A 23,991-nucleotide genomic window follows, 5' to 3' on the forward strand; every position below is an offset into this window, starting at 1 on the left:
TTACAATCCAGAAACAGTGAAGTGTTTTATTGCAGCCTGTTCCAACCACAAAAACCAACCATGTAGAACCTCTTTCAGGACCATCCTTGGAAGTGAAAAAGGTGATCCAAGGTCTGGGTTTACAGACTGCTGCGTGGTTCTTGATATTTCCTGGTTTAATTTGGAAAAGACAAACGCTGGAGGACGACAAGTGCCATTTCTCTGTGGACGTTCTCGCTGAGTGGCAGCCTTCTCCTCTTGAATTTAATGATGGAACGCTCACCATGTGGGCCACCGTAGCAGATTGTTCTGCTTCCTGTGGGCTCCTCATCCAGCAGCTACGGTTTGTTTTGTTGCACTTTGAGTTAACGAGCTGTTGGGTCCTACGATGGAATCAGAATGCTGAAGAAAAGTCTGATTATGGGGCTGTTGCTGTAAATGCCACTTCACGCCTGCCTGAAAGCTGTCTGATGATACCAGCATTTGAGCAACAGCTGATACGCGACAGGATAAGATAAGTCGCGCTTTATTGTCCCAAACACTTTGATTTTTTTGAGCTCGGCGACACTTAGGAGAAAGTTCTGTGTTGTTAACACACAGATGATTGATGTTTGAAGGATCGGTTGGTGGTTATCTGACAGTTAGACACATATAGCATGAACACGCTAAACGATGTGTTGAAGCTTCGGTTTCTGAATGCAGGTTGTTTTCATTGGAAGGTATTTTCACCTGAAATCCGATTGTTGGGATTAAAACTGCTTTTTTTTTTTCCAAAATGAGGTGACGCTGGTTTACGAGCCGTCTGGCAAAGACTTTTACAGGCTTAATCCACCCTGCTTTTATAGCTGACAATATTTATTAGCACCACACAAGCCTTCACTTTTATGGCCTCCTGTGACCTTTGCCTCTCTCATCATGCAAGCTCTCATCCCCGCCTCCGCACCAAGAAAGCCTTCACAACACACCACAATGTGTTAGACAGCTTACTGTGTACGTGTCTTTGTTTGTTTTTTTCCCCCAGTTGACCAATCATGACCAGATTCAATGTCCAACAAAGTTGCTGCTTTATTACTCGTTGCAGAAAGCCACACCATGGGAATACACTTCACGGTTATCCAGACAGTCATGTGGAGGCAACTTCATGTTTACAACCAGGAAAAATTATGATCTCAATCGGTTTGTAAGTGAGGTGTCAGTCCAGATGGAGTGTGGGAGCTGTTTCTGCCCTGCCCTCCCTCCCAGCTCTGCTCTGTCACTTAACAGTTGTTCATTAACGCATGGAAGACAGACGCAGCAGCCTGTACCAAGGAGGACCATTATCCACCTGAGCCTTCCCGATAGCAGCAAGTGGCGTGAAGACGGCTGTTTGTGTTTTCAGTTCGACTTTTCTTTTGTCTTTACCAAAACTATTCGGAGTCCAGATCTCACACCAAGGCTGGTTTTGGTCTCTTCTTTGGATGCTGGACAGTAAATGTGGTTTTTGATTAGTCACTGAAGACCTCTGCTTATTTCTCTTGTTGGACTTCAATTGAGAGGATCTGTTTCGGTGGAAAACATGTAAAAAAAACCTGCTTCTGTCTATTTCTGGACATGTAGAAACTGTGGAGAAGAATTCTGAGAGAAAAAGGAAAGTCTTAAGGATCGAGATGTACAGCTCACACGCTGTACATTACCTGGCGGCGCTGATAGCGGTGGCGGTCGGCAACCAGATGCTGGATGACTGCTTGGCGTCGAGGCGTAACTACACCATGAACGTTGTCCTGCTGGAGGACAACACTTACAAATGGAGCCTCAGTCTGGTGCAGGCGGCTGTGGAGCGAGCAATCGAACAGGATAAGCAGGAGAACATTAAGCATGGTAGGGACAGGCAGCTCCCCACAGACACTCACAACCTGACACTAACTTTACAGTCGCCAGTGAAAATAAAATAAACCACGACAAGAATGTCAAAACAATATAAATCTGAAGTGTGTAAAATTTTACAAGGCGAGCTGCAATTAAAGCACCTGCAGGTCCATGACGCACCATCGAACAGAGACCGAGGAATTCAAGATGGCTGGTCATGAATGCTGGTGTGCATCCTGTGAGCTGCTGAGATTTCATCTTATGGCCGTTGTGTGAATGAACTCACAGGTTCAGGGGGAAAAACATTCACAGTGGGATCTAAAAGCTAAAATATTTTATTTGTTGAGGAATCAGTGTCTTTTAGAGTCAGAACTAGCTAAGAGTTAATTTTTTCCTTCTTTCTTTTTTTTTTGCTGGATTAAACTCAAAATAGAGAAACAAACATTTCTAACCAGACTAATTTGATTTATATATATTTACAGTGAAACGCCTTCACCAGTTGTGTCCAGGGTACATCTGGGTGTTTCTAGAAGATTTTGAATAAGGAACTGTGCAGAGGTGCTGAATATGTGATCAAATCACAAATACACTTCTTCTCTTCTTTTTCTCTTGTTTTGTTTATTTAACAAATAAACCAGCCTGGAAACACGCTGCCTGTCAGATTAACACAAGCACAGGAACAGAAATGATATACCGTCATGCCTTGAATTTTCCTCTCAGCTGATAAACTAATTTAAACATTTGGATTTGATCCACACTAGCTCCTGGTTATATGCGCTGTGTGTTATATGAAACGGTTGCTACGATGACAGATGCATGAAGGGAGAGAAATGTGTTTGATTCCCGCACGACTGTGACCCGTTTCCTCTTATCTCATTTGGACATTGCATTTAACACTCACCATAAAATCTAATGTAATCCACTACTACGGCTCTACCGTGAATTCCATTCTAGCAAAGCTTCTTATACACTATTATTTAAGCTTTAGTGGCTGTTGCTGCGTTAGACTGCTGTACATTGCAGGACAAACAGACATTTCTTATCACTTGCTTATGCAGGCAAACACTAAAACAAACAGCCCATATACAATAACCTGTTTTATGTAATGGTTTAATAGTTGATGAGGCTCGTAAGATAATGCTAATATAAATTAGATGTAGTAAGTAAATCAAACAAAAGTCACACAAAGTCTTCTCATTCTCACGAACATTTTCTGGTTGAACTGCTTCACTGGATGAGCTTAAACAGGCGACAGGCTGTTAACATGCATCTGTATGAGAGTCATGGAGAAATGGTTGTTTGAAAAAGATCTGCCAGATAAACGGTGGTTACTGGATGTCACTGCTGGTGGCTCTGACCACCTGAGGCCACCGCTTGACTCCGCCCCTGCACAGGTGCGCCTAATTAAGTGGCCGGCGAGTGCATTAAAACACGTGTACGATGCTCTGATGTAAGAATGTTTATCGCTCTAGTTTTCTTACGAGATGGGTGATTTATTGTCAGATGAAACTAGGTTGTTGAAGTTTGTGTTGAAATATTGCTCTGTTCAAATATATATATAATTCCTACTATAAAAATCCAAGTACATCATAAAGTCTAGCGCTTCATCCAGTCATCCAGCACCTGTAGGTCATCTGGGGCTCTTGTATTGTTCATACATGCAGGTTAGTAACCAGAAGCATAAACTAAGCAGATATGGATATTTTTCATGTTTCAACAGAGTACTTTTTTTCTTTTTTAGAAAAAGTTAAGTTTCTATTATTTCTAGAAAACTGCCATGACCAACATCCTTTCCCCCCGCAGAGGCGTCGCCCCTTATTTAAACCTCATTGTAAAATGGAATAATTGTTTTGCTGCTGATGTAAATGAACTCAAGGACATTTTCTGTGCGGTGACAAGGCTGGTCTAATCTAATCTTAACAACCCAAAGGGATTATTTAATTATTATTTTTTTTTAAATTAACAGCTCTTATCTTTTTTCCTTGACTCAAGGTTTAAACTTCACTCTGACGGCGAACTACAACGGGTTCAACACCACTTTCTACAACCGGCAGGGCTGTGGGAGCAGCAGCTGTGAAGGTGTGGAAATCCTGAAGAAGCTATATGTAAGTACAGTAGAATACATGAACAGAGGAGATGAGAGAGTTTCATTTGGAGTGAAATTAGTGAAGGTTGCTGGAGTGAAAATGCTTTCAAATAAAGAGACACTGAAAAGTCTGAGATCATTTCCCCCTCCTGTCACTTCTACATTCGTAATGTAAAGTTGTTGTTCAGGTACAGTATAGTTCCCCTGTAGTAGCCTGAATTCATTATACCTGTACTATCTTTGAGCTGGTGCAGTTATAGACAGTGTCTATAAAAGTGTTCAACACCCTCGAAAGTTTTCCTCTTTTACAGCTTTTCAGCATTGAATTGTGGTCAGTATAAAAAGCACAAAAAACAAAGAGACTCATATCAAAGTGAACATCCCTTAAAGTACAGTTAAATCCATCACTGAGAAATATAAGGAACATGGAATGTGTAAATCTGCCTGGAGAAGGCAGTCTTCAATAACAGTGATTGTGAAAGAAAGAGACCAATGAAGGAGGCCACTGAGACTCCTATGACTCCTCTGAAGGAGGTACAAGAAGGAGACTAGTGAAGGAGGCCACCAAGACTCCTTCACTCCTCTAAAGGAGGCACAAGCTTTAGTAGCTTAGACTGGAGAGACTATAAATACAACAGCTGTTGCTCAGGTTCTTCACCAGCCAAAGGAGAGTGATGAAGAAAGGCCACTGTAGAAGAAAAACTCAGATTGAATCTCGACTAGAGTTCAGAGGTAGCTGTTGAAGTGAAAGTAGTGGCCTGAATAGACCACAATGCAGCGCAAACACAGGGTGATGTACACCGTCGCCCATAAAGCTGGAATCATTTTAGTTTTCAGACACGTCCCTCCTTTTTATTTCTATTTATACACATCAGTCATCATCTCTGACCAGGTCCAATGATCACATACTGAGTCCCAGTTAGAAGGCGGAACCGGTTCTGACTCCAGGATGTGACTGAAGGTGGGACGTCCTGAACACTGACTCCATCAACCAGCTGGTGGACAGAACACCACCATGTCATTGATCAGTGTCAGGGGTGGCCAGACTCAGTATTAGTGACATTTAAAGAGTAATACTGGACACTCCGATGCTGAAATCCCCTCGAATATGTGTTTCCTGTTAAAGGGACTGAGGGTGAAGAATTCAAACTAAACCCTTCATCCTGTTGTTCAATCCCTCCAGTTTAGTTGAAGCCTGAATAGACAGTTTACAAAAGTTAATCGTGGTTTAATTTTTACTGATATATGTATTGTATGTATATTGTGATATCGATAAAGTTTTGAGAAGATATACACCTTATTCTGCTGCTTCAGGTTCAGGCAGGCTTACAAAGGGAGGGCATGTAAAACGGAGAAAGTCAAAAATGGAAGTAGGATTAGAGAAGAGTTTCAGTAGAGCGCTAAACAGCAGCACTTATTCAGCAAAGAACTGCAAGAATGAATTGAATGTAGATTCTAAAAAACGCCCCTGAGCCTTGGCAGTGGTGTCATGCCTGTGTGGTGACCGTGCTGCTGCATGTACCTTAACTTTCTGCAGGATAGAGGTGAGGTTGGATGTGTCATGTTGGGGCCTTCCTGCACTTTTGCCACCCATCACCTAGTCGAGTAAGTACGGCTTTATTTCTCTTTAACCAAACATTACATCAGCAGCAGTAGCCGCTTGCTGACTCGTGCATCGTCACTTCCTGTTTTCTACCTCAGTCATGAGATCGGCTTGATCCTGACCATTCCCATCATCTCTGCTGGGAGCTTCGGCCTCTCCTGCAATTACAAGCCCAAACTAACCCGAATTCTGCCTCCGGCGCGAAAGGTCTCCGATTTTTTTGTCCACTTTATGAACGAAGCCCTGCCGTTTAAGGATGTCTGGAGGAGAACCTATGTCTACAGGAAGACTGAAAATTACACTGAGGACTGCTTCTGGTGAGCCAGCACAAGCACAAGTGAACTTAAATGTCCTCTGTAACTGCACTCTGTGTTCACTTTGAGTTTGATTTCCGTGCGTTTGCCATTAGGTACATGAACGCACTTGAGGCAGCCTCTGAAAACTTTGCCTTAAACGTGAGCAGAGAGCGGCTGCTTACAGAGGGCCAACTGACCGATGCCCTCACGTCTGATAAAAGACACAGCAACAGTGAGTATTCCTGAAATGTATGCTTGGGTTTTCATGGTTTGTTATTAAAGCAGAAACACCAGTGTTTTGAGCCATGTAGCCGGGGATGGCAGCGTCGGCCTATTGGTCACCTCAGTAGCTATCGGATGGATTGTTATGGTTCTCAGTCATCCAGGTCATGGTTGTTCTCGTAGTTTAACCGTAGCAGCTGGACCTGCTTGAATTCCTTGAAGACGTTCCACCTTCATCCAAGAGGCTTCATCACTTCTGACTGACTAGCTGGGAGTTCCAGATACTGATATCCTTAAGGAGCCATTAAAACTGAGTTTTGGTTTTTAATTGTTTTTTTGTTTTTTTTAACGAACCCCATTGTGTCAGGGGGAGCACTAATGATTCGCATAACAAGGGGGAGGAGCAACGAACCCCCAATTGAAACCGAAACTCAAGTGTTAATGGCTCCTTAAGGATATCAGTCAGAGCTGATGAAGCTCTTGGATGAGAGGTGGAACGTCTTCAAGGAACTCAAGCAGTCCAGTTGCTGCAAGTAAACTACAAGAATTGCTATGAAATGTTGTTCAGGGTCTCCAGAGAATGAATCCTACTGACTTTGGCAATGCCATGCCTCAAAACCTGCAGCACACCAAACATTTTCACCTATAGAGAGAAATAACTCAGCATTCACTGCATGGATCACAACAAAATGTGTTCAGATGGTCACAGTTCCAAGATCGTGTCACCAAATAGCTTTGAAAATGTCCCGACCTCACGTTTGTGTTTTTGAATAAAATATAACTATAACTGTTGAATAAATTAGCCGGACTTTCTGTGTGGAACCTCTAAGGATGCAACAGACTGTTGTGAAGCTCACGTTTTCCCACAACGAGCCTTTGAGGTTTCAATTAAAAACACTGCACAGTCTTGTTATAGTCCTGTTCCCAATGGGTTTCAATGTCTGCAACTGAATACAACTGAAATTGGGAAATAATACTTCATCAAAATATTGCACCTTAAATTTTCTGCAAATCTTGCATGGTGTTTTTAACTGCACTTGACATACTCTGCATTGGGACATGCTGATTTTTATTACTGGAACACACCGAGTCTTTTCAGAAAGAAACAAGGGGATGGCCTTCTCTCACGTTTTCTTGTTGTTTTTTTTTATAATATGGCCCATCGCTCTACTCTCATTCTTACCAATTTAACTGCTCATCACTCGTCCACTTTTTTGTAAAATGTCAATGAAAACGCCACATCTTTTTGTTCCCGTTGAACCCCACATGCTATCTCCGGCGCTAACAGTCCTTCTGTACCAGACTTCAGGTGAATACAGCGACACTGAAATACTGCAGCAAGGAAACGTCATAAATAGACGGCACAGCTCAAACATTTTCATTCCTTTAACTGCGAAACTGATTTCTTTCAGTTTTCATCCTATGTGGGAACGCCGATGACATCGTTTCAATCAAGGCGAAGGCTGGCCCGATCGACGAGGACATCGTGCTCATTCTCCTCGATGTTTACAAGTAAGTTGATTTCCCCACACAGTGTTCAATACAGTGACAATCAAGAAATCCGAACATCCTGCTATCCCCCACCCCTCCATCCCCACTCTCACCCCGACCGGTCGAGGCAGATGGTCCATGAGCCTGGTTCTGTCGGAGGTTTATAACCCTCCCTAAATATGTATAAAAAAGACAAAACACACACATGGTACTTTGCATACATAGAGGCTAGAGTATTAAAGGTGACCTCTGTTGCCCTCTTCTAGTCCTGAGTACTACATCAACACAACATCCCCTAAGAGCATGGAAAACGTCCTCGTGGTCACTCTGCCAAAGAGGAACCAAGACTACGCATCAAATTCGACATTCAATGACACGGTGAGCAGCTCGCGTGCCAAAATTAGAACATGTGGTGGAACTACATGTTTTAACTATTTTTTCCTTCGCCTTTCGATCCAACACGCAGATCAACGACTACGTGGCCGGATACTATGATGGAACTCTGCTGTTCGGCAAAGTGCTCAGAGAGCGGATGCTCAGCAAGATATATAACACGAGATCTGATGACGTGCCTCTGAGTGAAAACCCTTTTGGAAACACGTCTTTTGAGGGTGCGTATATTCAGTGATAGTTTAAGGTTGACTACACGAGGGGAGGCAGTGTGCAGAAGAGTCTAAACCTTTGGAACTGTTGTGGAAATTCTGGAAGAGGTTGATGTAGGATGAGGAGCCCAACACAGAGAGACACACTGGAGACTGGGATGACTTAGGTTGAAATAAGGTTCACTGATGCATCAGGAGAAGTGACACAAACAGAACAGAAGTTCACGCACGTAATACCAGCATCAGTTCTAAAGATCCCTCTCACATCCTTAGTCTTATATCCTCCTTCAGTGGGAGTCACATCCAGATTGATGGGAGAAAGTGAAACAAAGATAAGTCAACACCTGGGTATCATCTGGCCTTGACAGATGCAGGGAAAGCTTGCTTGTCCTCCTATAACGTGGTTTACGTGAGGTCAAAAATCTATAGAAGTCACAGGGTGCACATCTGCTACCTTAGGAGGTTAATCAGGGTTCAATATCTTCTCTGAAAGATTAACTCCAAATAAGGAAAGCAATTTTTCCTTCACAGGAACTCTAAATGGTTTCTTGGCATTTTTTTTTGCTCCGGTCACGCTCTTCATGTCTCACTGTACTATGAAGTCCTGCACCTTTAGAGGAACAGCAGAACCATTGCTAGGAGCAGAGAGAACTCAAAAGCAGCTTTTGTGCAGGAGAATCATCACCAGAATCTGGGTAGTGCAAGTTTGCCAAATATTTAAATGATGTAGAATGAAGCAGTTTTGTTGAAATACTACAAGTTTAAGGTTAGATTTGATTAATTTGATTGACGAATCATCAGAAATGTGGAAATATGACTTCCTGTTTTTACAGTTTCTTGCTATGACAGGTGGCATTTTGGTGATTAAAAAAAAAAAAAAGAAAACATTTAAATTATTTTAGACACTAACTAGACCCAGACTTCATGAGGACACAAGTACCACAAATCAGCAAGAACTGCTCAGTTAGTTTTATTCTATCAGCAGGCTGGATCAGCTTTACAGCCTAGTTACTGGCTAGATCAGTATCGCTAACTGCAACAGAGATGGGCTTTGTTCAGGGTGTCACAGGTCAAGAAAATAGTAATATTTATATCCAGATGTTTCTGCAGAATCATGCGGTTCTGTGTTGGTAAAAGCTTTGAGCACATTTTGCCTGTAATCACACAACAAAGTCTCACATGCACTGAGATGACTGGAAATCGATTTTGATCATGTGACACGACGTTACGTAACTGCTTGTTTTATGGTTATTTTATTTTATTGTGTCTGATAATACAAACATTAGCTGATTTGAAAACACTTCTGTAACTGAGTGCAGGGTTCAAACTCTGAAATTTTGCCTCAGCGTCCTCTATGAATACGACGGGGTTGCAGGTCTTACGATAAACACTGAGGGATCCGGGCTCGAATTTCAACCCGGCTCACTTATTGTTTGTTTTCTGGGTTTGTCTTGCGGTCAGCTTTGCTTGCTTCTCAAAGATAACGCTCGAATCTTTGGGGTTAATTTTTTTTTTTTGTAAGGAATCCAGGAAGGAGTGCTTCCTGCTCACAGCTGCTATACTTAGAACACACTGATGTGTTTCTGTGTGTGTTGGGAGATAAATTTGGTTACAGAAGAATAAAAGAAACACAGAACATCTGGCAGACTCACTGCATTGTGCTCCTTCATATTTACAACTGGTGCCTGAACTTGATAAAGTTATTTATTAAGTTCTTATGAAAGACATTTATTGAGTTATGACAGATTTGTACTATAAATCGATCCAGAGAACATCATAATTGATGGATGACTCCAGATCTTCTACTTAATGTGTCTTTCCCAGAGTTCAAATCAAATCTACACCTCGGTATCTCGATCCATCTACTCTACATGCACCTAGACTGCAGTAATATCACTTGCAGGAAATGTCTTTATACGCTTCTGTGTGTTTTCCTGCTGCTGACAGGTATAGGAGGACACTATGAGCTCGATGAGTACGGTGACAGAGATGTCAACTTCTCCATAATTTACACATCAGCTACCACTAAGAAGGTGAGACCGCCGTCCGTTGAACAGTTACCGTCGTAAAGCTGAAGAGTTGTTTACATGCTTTTCATCTCTTTCCAGTATGAAACCCTGTTAGTGTTTGACACATCAAAAAATGCCACCATCATAATTGAGGCGAACCCGCCGCTGCTTTGGAAAAACGGCCGACTGCCTGGTGACCGGCCAGAAGGCTCGACCAGTAAGACGCCCCCACGTTCGTCTGTCACACCTTTCTGCAAAACATCATGAAAATTTAAAGTTGTCATGTAGAGATATAGTTCTGATTTCATGGTCTTTACTCCATAAAAATCCTTTAAATGCTTTTTTGTTCTGTCATTTCTGTTTGCTTTCAGGCTTGAGTACGCACGACGTGATTGTGACTGTTCTGAGCATCAGCGTTGTGGTGGTGACAGCCATCGCTCTCATCTTCTACAGGTACACAGCAGCCACTTAGCCTCACCTAAGCTGATTGGGATATGACGAAGCAGCCAGACAGTATTTCCAGAATAGAGTGTAAATTGTGAAAATAATTTTTAAAGCTGGAGCAATAAGCTGTTCCTCCAGTTGTGTGTCTTATGAAGCTGCTAAGTGACTGCATGCAAGAGAGTTAATCCACAAATATCCCCCTATTCATGTGTTGTTTCTTTTCTTTTTCCACTAGGCAGAACAGGAAAGAACGTCTGATACAGAAGAAGTGGTCTCACATTGACTCTCACCTGATCAGTCCTCTGGATGAGAGGGAGGTCTCTCTGAAGGTAAAGACTGTCATCAAGCCAGATTGTAACCCCAGATTATCTTTCTGCTGATGGATGATAAAGAAGCTGTTAAGAACACGAGACAAGACTGAATGAGATAAGCTAGGCATGACACAAAAGACTGGATTGCGTCAGATGAGGTCAAAAATTGAAATAAGTTGAAGCCACCGGAAACTACAGAGTGTACAACTCCAGTGTAATAAAATAACTGAACTCCCTCTAAGCTGATCAGTATGTTCTCTGATAAACAGTCAGAAACAAATGCTTACTGAAGATACAGGCCCCAGAGTAGAAATGCTGCTGTGTCTATCAGATCTGACCCGGGGGTTATCAGTGGAGATCTGAGTTTCTGCGACAGCTCAGGCAGTGTGAAGGACAGAGCATAATGTCCACCTCTGTGGACGGCATCCAAGGAAAAACCCTGCTTCCTGCTTTTTGACACAGAAATGCAAAATAAAACTTTGCTAAAGAGAAGCATAATGAACATTGGGTTTGATGTTTGGTGTGAACCTGATCAGGACTGAATGCATCGTCCCGACAGCGAAGCATAGAGCTGAGAATGTGATGATATGGAGCTGTGTGAGTGCCAAAGGAGTAGGGAGAAGACATTTATAGGTTAATGCCTGTAGATATATCAAAATACTGGCTGACTAGATGACTCCCAAAAGTAGAATGTACGTCGTCTTACTTAAATCCAACGTTTTGGGATCGTTTAAAGAGAAAGGTAGAGCAACACAACTCTTCCAGCAAAGACCAGCTGAAATAAAGCTGTTAGTTTTTTGCAAATACCCAAATGTTCAACTTAGAAGTAATGCACCATTTGACATCTAAGTGATGTAGCACATGTACTTGATTATTTAAAAGGATCCCAATTAGCTGACTCCAAGACGTCATCTAGTCTTCCTGGAGTCCAGACAATAAAACATCAAAAATAAGCATTACAGTGTCAAGTAAAAATAGAACAAATAACAACAAAAACACACAAGAATAATCGAAATAATAGAAATACATTAAAAATATACATAGAAGTATATAATGAATACAAATAATATAATATAGAATACATAAGATAACACATAGACGTATATATATATACATAATACTTGATTCATCTGTATGCTGTAAAATCATGTAAACACGTGTTTTCTTCTGTTAATTACTTGAAATTCAGTAAAACTAAATCTACTGACGATGCAGCGTTTCACCACAGATAACCATCAGGTGCTCAGGAGTTCAAGATAAAGATATGAAATCAGATAGTGTGTGTGTGTGATTATGTCACAGATTGAAGATGATAAGAGGAAGGACAGTACGTACTTCAGTCATCGAGGCCGCTACGACAAGAAGGTACCAACAATCTAACCGCCAAAAATCAGCGTTTAGGACGTGATGATGTGACCCCTTCTCATGGAGTGTCCCGTTTGTATTTCCAGCCTGTAATCTTAAAAGAGCTGAAGCACACAGATGGAGACTTCAGCGAGGAGCAAAGAATTGAACTCAACACTGTGAGATACCTCTGTCTTTTATCCTGAAGTTTACATAAAAAATATGAAAATCCTGATCGACCCTGACCTCCTCCTCCTCTCCTCCAACGGGTTTTCTCGTTGCAGCTGCTGTATATCGATTACTACAACCTGACCAAGTTTTACGGCACGGTGAAGTTCGAGTACGGTGTGTTTGGGGTGTTTGAGCTGTGCCAGAGGGGCTCCCTCAGGGTAAGAACACACCAGAACTCTCATCAGTGTATTTCATCAGCTTGTATGTTTGTCCATATGCTAGATTGTGGAAAACTTCACATTAACTGATATGTTCATCTTGAATTTTAGACAGTGGGGTAAGGATATCATTGTGGTGTAGGATGCTTTATAATGTTTAACAAATTTAAGTATGTGACATTTAACATTTCTGTTATTAAAATTACAAACTGCACAGCCCTAACAGAGGCGTAGGACTTCTCCAAATCATTTCTAGTTGGGTATTCTTTTGGTCACATACCATTTTACACCCAAACTGAAACTGATCTGCTCATACAGATGGGTGACAAATTAAAGGAAAAGCCCAAACCCCATTGAGCCCTGAAGTAAGGGGATCTGATGGCTCCTGTCAGGCTGTGGGGGGCGACTTGCTGGCCTGGTTTGGTGCCACTTTGTTCCCTTAGAAGGAAGAAGAGTTACTGCTAATCAGTAGAAAGCTGTTCTGAGTGATAACCTTCATGCTGATGTAGAACACGTCCATCCGGATGGGAGTGGTCTCTCCCAGGATGACGATGCCTCCGTTCATAAGGGCCGCTGAACAGGTTGATGAAAATGAATGTGCGCTGTGGCCTTTATAGTCAATACCAAGGAGCAGATGGTGGTTCAACACCTTCCTGAGACACACCATGTTGGTTTTTCCTTTAATTTGCCACCTATTTTTAAAATCTTGTCATTTAATATGTACAAGCTTACTCGTCAACTACAACAAAAAAGTCACAGTAAATGTCGTGTACATGTTTGTTTACGTCTGAGCTCACCGGCCTCCTTTCCTCCTGCTCAGAACGTTCATTTGATAATAAATACAGTTTCAAGAGTGGTTGCATGAGTACCTGTGAGCTCACACACTTCTATTAACTTTATATTTCATTTGAGTAACAGAAATTAAGAAATTCAACCTTATTTATCTTTTTTTTCCTTCATCTTTTCAGTACATTCTGAATGACAGGATCTCCTACCCAGACGAAACATTCATGGACATGGAGTTTAAGATATCAGTCATGTATGACATAGCAAAGGTATTACCTGACTGTCTTACCTTTCTACGTCAGTGTGTAATACACTCATAAATGCACACGAGGGATTCTGATGATAAATTAACTCCTGCTCACTGACCGGCTGTCTTCCACAGGGCATGTCGTATCTCCACTCCAGCAGCATCGCGGTCCACGGTCGCCTCAAGTCCACCAACTGCGTCGTCGACAACCGCATGGTGGTCAAGATCACCGACTTCGGCTGCCACACGCTCCTGGGGCCGGGCAGAGGTGAGACCGAGTTATAATCAGGTTGATTATTTATCCAAACGCTGAGATCATCGGCGACCCAGCTTCTCGTCTCCTCTCCTCCTCCCAGATGTGTGGACTGCCCCGGAGCACCTGCGTAAAAATGGAGTATCTCAGAAAGGCGACGTCTACAGCTATGCCATCATCTCCAATGAGATCGTGATGAGGCGAGCCCCGTTCTACACTCAGTTTTGCTCCAACACTGCAGGTGGGCCGCCGCTAGACCTCCACAAACAACAAACTCATCTGTTTTTGTCTTTCGCTTGTCAGATATTTTACTTTTTTTTTGGATTTAAAGAAACTGAAACTCAAGACGAGACAGTTTGTGATAAGAGGTTAATACAAAACTCACTGCTCACCCTCGATTCAACCTGTTTGATTGTTGTGGCCCTCAGAGAAGATCTACAGAGTGCAGTATCCGAGTTCGACTGTCTTCAGGCCCGACCTCAACTTTGATGGAGCATCAGAGAGAGAGATTGAGGTAAAAGAGTCCCGGACACTGAAACACACTGAGTGCTTATAGAGTTAATAAACTGAAGCTGCCTGGATCCATTCATTTGAATAATGTGGGGACGACACCCTTTAACCGTGTGTGCTTATGTGTGTGTAAACAGCTATACATGCTAATAAAGAACTGCTGGGACGAAGACCCAGAGCGGAGGCCGGATTTTAAGAGAATAGAGTTAACGCTGGGAAAGATTTTCCGGTATGTCGACACTACACACACATTCAGAGCGACTACTAACTCGACTTCAGACAGGGTTGAGGTCTGGAGGTGTATACATTCGGCCATGTCTGCCACCTGTCTGCACGATTCTCTAACTTGATGAGCAGTTCACAACATCATATACTGATAGTAAAACGTTTTGTGACTCAGTAACCTGCACAACCAAGACACGGAGACGTACATGGACAACCTGATCCGCCGTCTGCAGATGTACTCCAAGACTCTGGAGAATCTGGTGGAGGAGAGAACTTCTCTGTACAAAGCTGAGCGGGACAGAGCAGATCGCCTCAACTTCATGCTACTTCCTGGGTAGGTTTATGCTGTATCTGCTGAAACACTACACAAGAGTGAATGCAGCATCATGCTTACAGCTACATGAAAAGGGGCTGATCATGTAGACAAACCTCATCATGTGTAGCTCACCTCAGCTCTACGGAGTGTCTTAGCTCCTACTGTGTCGCTGGTTTTATGGCCCACACATCCTGCACTCACAGCGTCAGCAGATTGGTGCAACAACCCACCTGTTAAGTGCCAGACGACACAGAACACTGGATCATTTAGCACCTAGAGAGCCACAGTTTCCCTCAGCAGCTGGCAGAAATGACCAGGAAGCTTTGACAGTGAGCTTTTTTGTTTTTAGGAGCAATTAAAAGCCAATACATTAAGAAGACTTTACTGAAAATACAGCACCCAGTAGAAACGCCACACAACAGTGAGGAGCACACCTTTGATTTCTGATTAGTGTAACTGCATTAATATGGTTATAAAACGAGCTGTGAACACCAGAACTTTATTTTTGATGGACTACGTACTGTTCCTGACCATGGCTCCACATGAAACACAATCGCAAGAGGAACTGAAATAGCATTGACTTCTATCAAGAACAAGCCTGGCATATTTTGGGAGGCAGACAGTGAGCGAGACATCATTAGTTGAGGGAAAAGCTGTACTGGAAAGGTGTGTGTTCTCTCATCTCCATGGATAAACATAAATAACAGAGAGAACACAGGGAGACGGCAGTAAAATACCACTTCAACACCCAAATAATCACACTGACTGGAGAGCTAAAGACTTAAAAACTGCCCCTAGAGGCCTGGGGCACTTCTGTTGCACGTCCATATATGCAGCACGTTTCTGTTTATACAATGCATTCATGTATATGCAGCTCATTTATGTATATGCACGTCATTTGCCCCTTCCACAAAGTGAATCTATTAGAACACCTTTGAGGTATTTTAGAGGGAAAGACGGAGCAACACAACCCCTCCAGCCAAGACTGAGAACATCCCTCCAGAAACCTCCATGCCAAGTCTGTCATCAGAAATGAAGTCGGACACACTGAAGCATTGAAAAGATTTGAATCCATTAATGAATGATGTGCTGACTTTTGCTGGATTGAGCTCCTACTGCGAGGCCTGTGTTGTTAATATTGTACGTCTAAACTGTTTTTTGTACTTCTGTCAGAGCAAATGCCATTCAACATGCAATGACTGGAAGGATCTGACAATAAAGAGCTACTGCGTGGTGACGTGCACACTTCTGTTGCATACCGTCGATAGGAAACAATTTGCTCCGGTGTTTACTTACGAAAACGTTAAAATGAAACTAGAACAGTCTCGTATTGCTTTATAGCTCGTTACTCTGGCCACAAGCGGACCAAAAAATAAAACTTTGTACATCTATAAACAAGCCTTAGAATCAGAACTTTATTGGCCAGGTTTGTACTCCCAAACTCTGGTGAATCTCAGCTCTCTGGACAGGAAACAAACGGGAACAACAAAAATAAGATCGAGCAATAAACAACAGTATTTACAATATTTGTTATGTTTTTGTCAGTTGCCTCTTTATCACATTTTATGAAGCTTGGAGGCATGAGGGGATATGCAGCAAAGTTTCTAGTTTTAAACATACAGACCAAACCAACCACCATTAGTTCCCGTATGTCTTCAAAAGAACCTGCTCCAGCTCAAGGCAAACCATGTGCATTTTGTATTCCCTTACTGTTAATGGAACTGAGGCTATGACTTAACCCCGTGTCTCCTCAGCCCAGTGGTGCGTTCCCTGAAGGAGACGGGCAGGGTGGAGCCAGAGCTGTTTGAGGAGGTGACCATCTACTTCAGCGACATCGTGGGCTTCACCACCCTCTGCCACTACAGCACCCCCATGGAGGTGGTCGACATGCTCAACGACATCTACAAGAACTTCGACAGCATCCTCGATAACCACGACGTCTACAAGGTGTCTGAATTCACCGGCTTTGAAGCACTGATCTAAAATAAACCTGTAGGATGGTGATGTTAGGGTTCGGCTGGCATGCCAAACTGTTTATTTAAATCAGTTTTCATGCTTACTGAATGCAGATGATGCTTTTGTTTTTACTGTTTTCATTGCATCTCAGGTTGAAACGATAGGAGACGCCTACATGGTGGCGTCAGGTTTGCCCAAACGCAACGGCAACAGGCACGCGGTGGACATTGCCCACATGGCCCTGGACATCCTTGCATTTGTAGGGACTTTTGAGCTGCAGCACCTGCCTGGGATCCCTCTGTGGATCCGCATTGGGATGCATTCAGGTACCAGAAATCTATCATGACTTTATCACATCAATATCATCCTTGTTCTTTCCTACAACGCTATTAATCGGATTTGTTGTGTGGTGGGGTTACGAAAGGGATGACGGTAAGAATAATGAGAGCTGAACCAGTATCTAAAAAAGCCAACAACGCCACCTGGGTACTCCAAACCACCACCATAGTCTGACACTGGTCACACAAGTTCATTAATAAGTTACATTCATTGAATAACTGATGGGATGTGTGATTAAATGCCTGCAGAAAGAGTAAAACAAATACAGAATAAATCAGTGAAAATGCACAAAAATATCTATTTCATTCATGAACTACAAAATTTTAAAAAGAAACACTTCCAGAACAATAAAACCAGCCCTGGGAAAGGAGAGCGGATGGACGCCAGCAGGAAGGAGGTGGCCGATTATTTAAAACCACCAACCACAGCAGTGTAAGATAAAGTGGCCCAGTGCTCTTATTACTACAACCTGTGAAGGAAAAACCACACTGGAACGCCCAACCTCCACCACCAGCCGGCAACCTTGTCCACTCAACATAATGATTATCACAAGACAGAATAAATCTAAAATACAGAATAAAAGCTAACACGACAATGCTACGACAAAGCTAGGAGACACAAAGGCTGTCACACTCGTTAACTGCCATACTTTGGTGTAACTGTCTTTGTTAGACTTAAGACTAATCGACAGCATCTACATTACACCCCGGCAGGCAAACTTGGCATCACAAACCTCAGCCAAACAGACTCCAATATGAGGCAAACGAGACCGTCAAACAAAAGCACGTCATCACCATATGGATGACGAAACTCTGAAACAGTCTAAACCAGTCCAACAATCCTGACTACAACACCTACCTCAGAGTCACTCAAGCAAAGACAAAAGGGCAGCCATGATGCCACAGGTGCTTTGAATACCCTCAATCAGAGGCTGGTCCATGGGAGGAGTTGACCTAAACCTCTGGTGGTGTGTTCAGGAGCTGACTGGAAATACTAAATGTGTCGGGACACAAACGTTCCCACTACATTGGGTTTCTCTCTATGATTGTATAACCCAGAGATCTCCAACTCTGGTCCTTGTGAGCTACTGTCCTGCAGGTTTTAGATGTTACTGCAACACACCTGACTCACGTTAATGGATCATTAACAGACTTGTGTAGAACAACTTGACAACAGGCTGTTGAAGATCCATTAGTTTGAGTCTGGTGTGTTGCAGTAACGTCTAAAACCTGGAGGACAGTAGCTCACGAGGACCGGAGCTGGAGATCCCTGGTCTAAACTTTAACATACAGACGTGTGTTTTCAGGGGTTCATCAATGACTGCACAGTGACTTTAAAATGTATTATAGCTCACACTTCTACTGTTTCAGCGGCTCACTTCATCTGTTTTCTTGAAATATCTGCATCCCACACAGTCTTGTTTACACGTCCCTGAGTTTGCCTTTATTTGCTCTGATGCTGCTGACATCTAGTGGCTGAATCATGCACATGATTAAACAGCATGAAGGCTGAGAAACACCACCTGAATGTTTCATGTGATCACACAATACATAAATGATGAACATGCAGTTTTGCAGAATACAGAAAACAAACAATGAAATGCGTATAAACTGAGGATGAGGAATTAAAACAGCCACTGAGACATACATGGTGACGGAGAGCAATATGTTTGAAAAGAATTAACTGGATGCTAACTAAGCTAAAAATATGCTTGTGTGCCTTTGTGTCCAGGACCCTGTGCAGCAGGCGTGGTGGGAAAGAAAATGCCTCGCTACTGTCTTTTCGGGGATACGGTCAACACCGCCTCACGCATGGAGTCCACAGGCCTGCGTAGGAGACATTTCACCAGATGTGGCTTTTAATTTCACCTTGACAGGAAGGTAAGAAAGCCCAGAGCTCGAGTCTGATGAATGTTTTCTCACGCTGTCATTCCAGCTCTGAGAATTCACGTGAGCCAGTCCACCATCAACATCCTGCAGAGGACAGACTGCAAGTTCAAATATGAACAGAGAGGAGAGACGTACCTGAAGGTGGGTTTTAACGTCCATTTATGGATTTCTATCAGCACAGATATGGTCACTGCTCTTGTTTCATGTGTGTTCATATTCACCTGACCCACAGGGTAAAGGCAAAGAGATGACGTACTGGTTAACAGGGGTGACCGGCAGAAAATACAACCTGTCCACGCCACCGACAGCGTGAGTACAGCGCCCTCTGGAGTTACTCCTGAAACTGCACTTTTTAAATGTGAATGCTGTAATTTTTAAAATCTCAACAAGTCTTCAATGCTCACAGTTGGAGCTGGAGATTAAAATGCACACTGAACATGGAGGTTATCTCTAAATAATACCTTCATTTAATGCATGAATTAACAAGATGAGATAAATCCTTCATTAATCCTACAGCAGAAAAGGGAATAGTGCACAAAAAGCAGGGACATCAGTAAAAAATGAAAATGCTGCTGTTGGTATTGAACAGATTCTTCTACATGTAGAAGATGTAAATACTGCACAGGTTATTCTATGTGTAAAAATGCTGATATTACACCGAGTTTACTAAATGTACATCATAGGCAAAGTATTTTAAGTCTAGAAAATATTAATAATGCTCAGGTTAGAATGCATTGATGAAATTGATCAGGTTTTCAATGTGAGGTCTACTGGAAGTAATGTACATACGGTGCTTAACGAATCTGACGCGCACTCAGGTCTTGATATTTTACCATTTTGAACAGAAAAGAGGAGTTTCAAACTGAATTCACCTTTTTCTACCCAAATCTGAGCCTCTGAGCTTCTCTGAGAAATGAATCAAGCGTCACACTCAACCACTAAAACTAAATGTTCTGTTCAGGAATGCAAGTAAATTACTATAATCTGACATCTTAATTAAGAAATAATAATGTGCTTTACTGTGTTTTCTGTTTTGCACATATGATGATCCGAAATGTTCCCCTTTGTCACCATCTCAGGGAGAACTTCCAGCGGCTCCAGCAGGACCTGGCGGAGATGATCGTGTCCAGTCTGGAGAAACGTCGTGACGGCAGAGAGTGCTTCGAAAAGAGGAAGACCTTGTCCACCAAAGTGCGTTGGAGAGACACCATCAGCAGCCTGCCAAAGGACGGTCCGCCCGAGTACTTCCACCTGGCCGTGGCTGACGACCCCAGCACCTACCTGTGAGCCCAGGCGTAGACTTTGTAAGAGCCTCTAGCAGCTCCGTCGACTCAGGGGTTGGAGTGACAGTGAAGGAACAGCAGGGGAGAAAGCAGGCGGGTTAAAGGTGAAGCTTTATGATGTACGTTCTTATCCCGGGGTTCTGTATTCAGCCTGACATTCACTATTCACATTTCTCACTCCCCTCTCCATCACTGCCGCCGAAAATAAACCGTTTCTGGGCATCGATTTTTCTCACCGAGCATTAACAGGACGAGATAAGAGTTCAGATGCTCGGTGGGGGTTTCAGTGGAAGAAATGTGCCAGAAATGAGGCCGTTTTGTTTCACTCGGTGGATATCAGCTTTAGAGTTCAACTATCTTTCATTGGATGGATGTTAAATGTTTCCTTTAAACATTGGGAGGCTTCAGACGTCTTCTTTCCTGCATGATGCACCAATTCCTGCATCAATTCACAATAGAAATGTCTTTATTTATACATAACCAGGAACCAGGTAACAAATCAGAATATAATGCATCTAATGACCCTTTCCACAAAACATTCGGTGGTTGTTTGAGTTCATAATTCATATTTTAGGAGGAGAAAAGTTGCTCAAGCTGCAGCAGTTTATTCCAAACTGTTCAGCTTTCGTGTTTTAATTGAGGGAAACAGATGAATGTGTCTGAGTGAGACCTTTTACCTGCATCCCTCTGAAATCGACGTCTATGATTCAGTAGAAACAGCAAAACTAGCAGCAAATGCATAGAAATTGTTTTTTCAATTAACATTTCATACTGAAGCTCACTTTATAAAGTGTTTATTCGTCCTGGTGGTTGCAGTTTACCGCCGTGTTTATTTTCTGTTTAGGGGCCACTAATCCACTAATCCTGACTGTACATTGTTCATGAACTGTTTTGGATTTTCACATAAAAACTGCTTTGGTTCAAATGGACTTCTTATCATTTCTAACGTACATCACCTTTGCCCATATTCTTGCCCCGTGGCTGATGATCACTCGCACATGTCAACATGGGTTTTGGGGTGAAGAGTGCAGCTTTGAGATCAGTTCAGAAACCATAACAGAATCCAGATAACGAGGGAAGATGTTGAACATACGCTTCTTTACTTCACTTTGGCTGTCGTTCTGTGTTTGAGCCTGGATGCTGCCCGCAGGAAGCTCCGTGGTCGACAAAATTATTTATCATTTAAAAAGCGTTTTCTGTTTCTGAACTCTATTCTTGTCAAGAATGTCTCTGTTTCATGCATCGCCTTGTTTTTAGAACATCAGATTTATTTCTGTGATGATTTTTGTTTCATGTTTTAATGGAAAAAAAAAAAAGTTTAAAAAAATGGCAAAAACATTCAAAGCAGTTTCCTTGTTTTTGGTCTTTGCTATAAGAAACAAACAGTCAATTAAAACAACAACTGCAGAAAATAGTAAAAACAGTATTTAAAAACCATAAAAAACATGGTAGATGGCAAGAACTGTCACCTCACAGAGAATAAACGCAGTGAAGAAAAGCTTGTAAGGACACACGTTTCCATCACTTCAGACCTGGGGGCCGGTTCACACTCAACTCTGAGTCTGTTATCCCTGAAACCTTATTACCTGAACAGTTAACAGACTCAGAGTTGTCACTAAACCTGCTTTGTAAAACGGACCCCTGACATTCCTGAGAGATTTACCCTAATCACACTTATCTCCAAACTGAAGATGAGTCCTCACAATATGACAAACACATTTACAGTATTCAGCAGAAGTGAGCAATATCACTGAAATGTCAGACGACTCCAAACTGTATCATCCGTCCATCATCTCTACACCTTAATCCTCACTAGGGTCATGGGGGGCTGACTCAGGGTGAAGGCAGGTTCACCTGGACAGGTAACCAGTCTATCACAGGGCTACACTTAGAGACAGACAACCAAGCACACTCACATTCACACCTACGGACAATTTACAATCACCAATTAACCTCAGCATGTTTGTGGACTGTGAGAGGAAGCCGGAGAACCCGGAGAGAACCCACGCTGCACGGGGAGAACATGGAGACTCCACGCAGAAAGATCCCGGGTGTCCTCAACGGGACGCCAACCAGCGACCTTCTAGCTGCGAGGCAACAGTACTAACCACCGAGCCACCGTGCAGCCCCATGTTGCCTGATTTAAAACCAATAAAACACCTTAAAGAGAAAGGCCGAGCAACACAATCCCTCCAGTTCTGAAGAACGGCAGAACATCTCTGCAGCTCTTCCTCTGGGGGCCTGTAATGAAGGAAACCCGAACTGTCGGTTTCTAGATTCACCTGCTGCTCAACTTGGAAGTAATGCAATTACTTTATGGCGATACAGTTTTGAATCATTTGACATTTAGGAGATGTTGCACAGGGGAGGTGTCCTCACAGCTTGAGTAATACAAGCACACACGGCTCTACACAGTCTTGGTGGTGACTAACGCAGTGCCACCGAGCTCTGTGGCAGGAAGTGGGACCCTGTGCTCCGCCACAGTGCTGCACGCCGGCAGCCCTCCACCGACCTCTGTTCCCGCATGTGCTGCAGGGTCCCTGCATGCGCTGAAGTCGTCCTCCCACTTAGTGCTGGTCTGGGCCCCCTGGTGCAGGTGTTGACAGAGCGAGGAGGCCTCTGCTGGTCTCTGAAACATCTCCCCTTGTCCATTTCTTTCTGGGTGGAGTTTGGCAGGCGGCTCTGTTTTGTGAAGAAGCTGCTGTGCTGGCGCGGCGTCCTCTGCTGACCAAAGGACAGAAACCACCACTGAATATTCTCACTTCATCATCACAAGTAGCTGGAAGGCTGGTCACATAAAACTGATCATTTATGTTTAGTCACAAAGATCAGTCATCACCTTTATGCCTCTTTCTAGATCGAAGAAAAAACGAAAGACGTTATCTTGATTTAAAGGCAGCTCAGTGTCATTCTAGACTTTTCTGGCTCCTTCACGAGGTCCTGCAACATCATACTCACTCTATCTCTCCATTCATTTAATCACAAACATGTCCATTAATATTACAGCATGGGATAATTAAAGTCTTATTTTTTGTATGTTGTGGATCAAAAAGATTTTCTGGAGTGGGTGCACATCCGAGTCATTTCACCTTAATGTCAAACGATTACACATCACTGATCGGAAACCACAGGTGAACTAAATTTTGATTGGATGATCACAGGTATATTCACTGAGTTTCTACTCTGAGGCCTCTGTTTTCAACACAGTCTTTCTGAAGTATTTGATTGTTCATAGGAGGAAATATTCTGCTGTTCAGCTAAGAAATAATGCAGTTACTGAGAAGTGCTGCAGCTTTGAGTCGCCTTTCTGTGACGTTGCATCGGGGTGCGTGCTCACTTCTGTTTCATACTCTGATTTCTACATGCATTCATGGGAAAAAAACAGAATGAGACACACGTATTGGAGGGCTTTTCTTGCTATGTGATGTTCACATCAGCCTGTTGGTGATGAAGATCGGTGAAATGATTGTCGCGGGGTTCAACCAGCAACTTTCCCAAACTGGGGGAAAACGATGGCGTAGACGTCAGCTGTGGTTTTAAATTTATTTCAGGCCTCTCCAAAGTGC

General features: G+C 42.9%; 2 protein-coding genes across 3 annotated transcripts in view; one reads left to right on the forward strand and one right to left on the reverse strand.

The window, feature by feature from the left end:
* The first annotated feature begins 1,625 nt into the window (after positions 1-1,625).
* gucy2ca (guanylate cyclase 2Ca) lies at positions 1,626-20,429 on the forward strand. Its single transcript, XM_008305400.1, has 27 exons — positions 1,626-1,836; positions 3,817-3,929; positions 5,448-5,515; positions 5,612-5,830; positions 5,923-6,041; positions 7,444-7,543; positions 7,789-7,900; positions 7,989-8,133; positions 10,072-10,157; positions 10,233-10,350; positions 10,505-10,586; positions 10,813-10,906; positions 12,191-12,253; positions 12,340-12,411; positions 12,517-12,621; positions 13,590-13,676; positions 13,790-13,922; positions 14,011-14,148; positions 14,336-14,421; positions 14,555-14,646; positions 14,818-14,976; positions 16,713-16,905; positions 17,066-17,240; positions 18,985-19,083; positions 19,189-19,283; positions 19,375-19,451; positions 20,222-20,429. Exons 1-27 carry the CDS (start codon positions 1,626-1,628, stop codon positions 20,427-20,429), a joined length of 3,249 nt encoding a protein of 1,082 aa, XP_008303622.1.
* A 2,090-nt stretch (positions 20,430-22,519) lies between these two features.
* LOC103375189 (uncharacterized) overlaps positions 22,520-23,991 on the reverse strand; it is a 4,186-nt gene continuing 2,714 nt past the window's right edge. The window contains exon 3 of one of the 2 annotated variants that reach the window (XM_008305402.1): positions 22,520-23,146. In XM_008305402.1, coding sequence (XP_008303624.1) covers positions 22,833-23,146 — 314 coding nt within the window. In that variant the 3' untranslated portion in view covers positions 22,520-22,832. Of the gene's footprint in view, positions 23,150-23,991 lie in introns of both variants that reach the window. The other variant, XM_008305401.1, reaches the window with a different exon arrangement.

The sequence above is a fragment of the Stegastes partitus genome, unplaced genomic scaffold (assembly GCF_000690725.1).
Source record: "Stegastes partitus isolate 25-593 unplaced genomic scaffold, Stegastes_partitus-1.0.2 Scaffold2496, whole genome shotgun sequence".
Lineage (NCBI taxonomy): Eukaryota > Metazoa > Chordata > Actinopteri > Pomacentridae > Stegastes > Stegastes partitus.

Bases quoted from the DNA above. Each gene is read 5' to 3' on its own strand.
- gucy2ca (XM_008305400.1), top strand. From the start codon at position 1,626: ATGTACAGCTCACACGCTGTACATTACCTGGCGGCGCTGATAGCGGTG. The intron at 7,544-7,788 runs GTAAGTTGATTT...GCCCTCTTCTAG, and splicing joins ATTCTCCTCGATGTTTACAA to TCCTGAGTACTACATCAACA. The intron at 16,906-17,065 runs GTGTCTGAATTC...ATTGCATCTCAG, and splicing joins ATAACCACGACGTCTACAAG to GTTGAAACGATAGGAGACGC.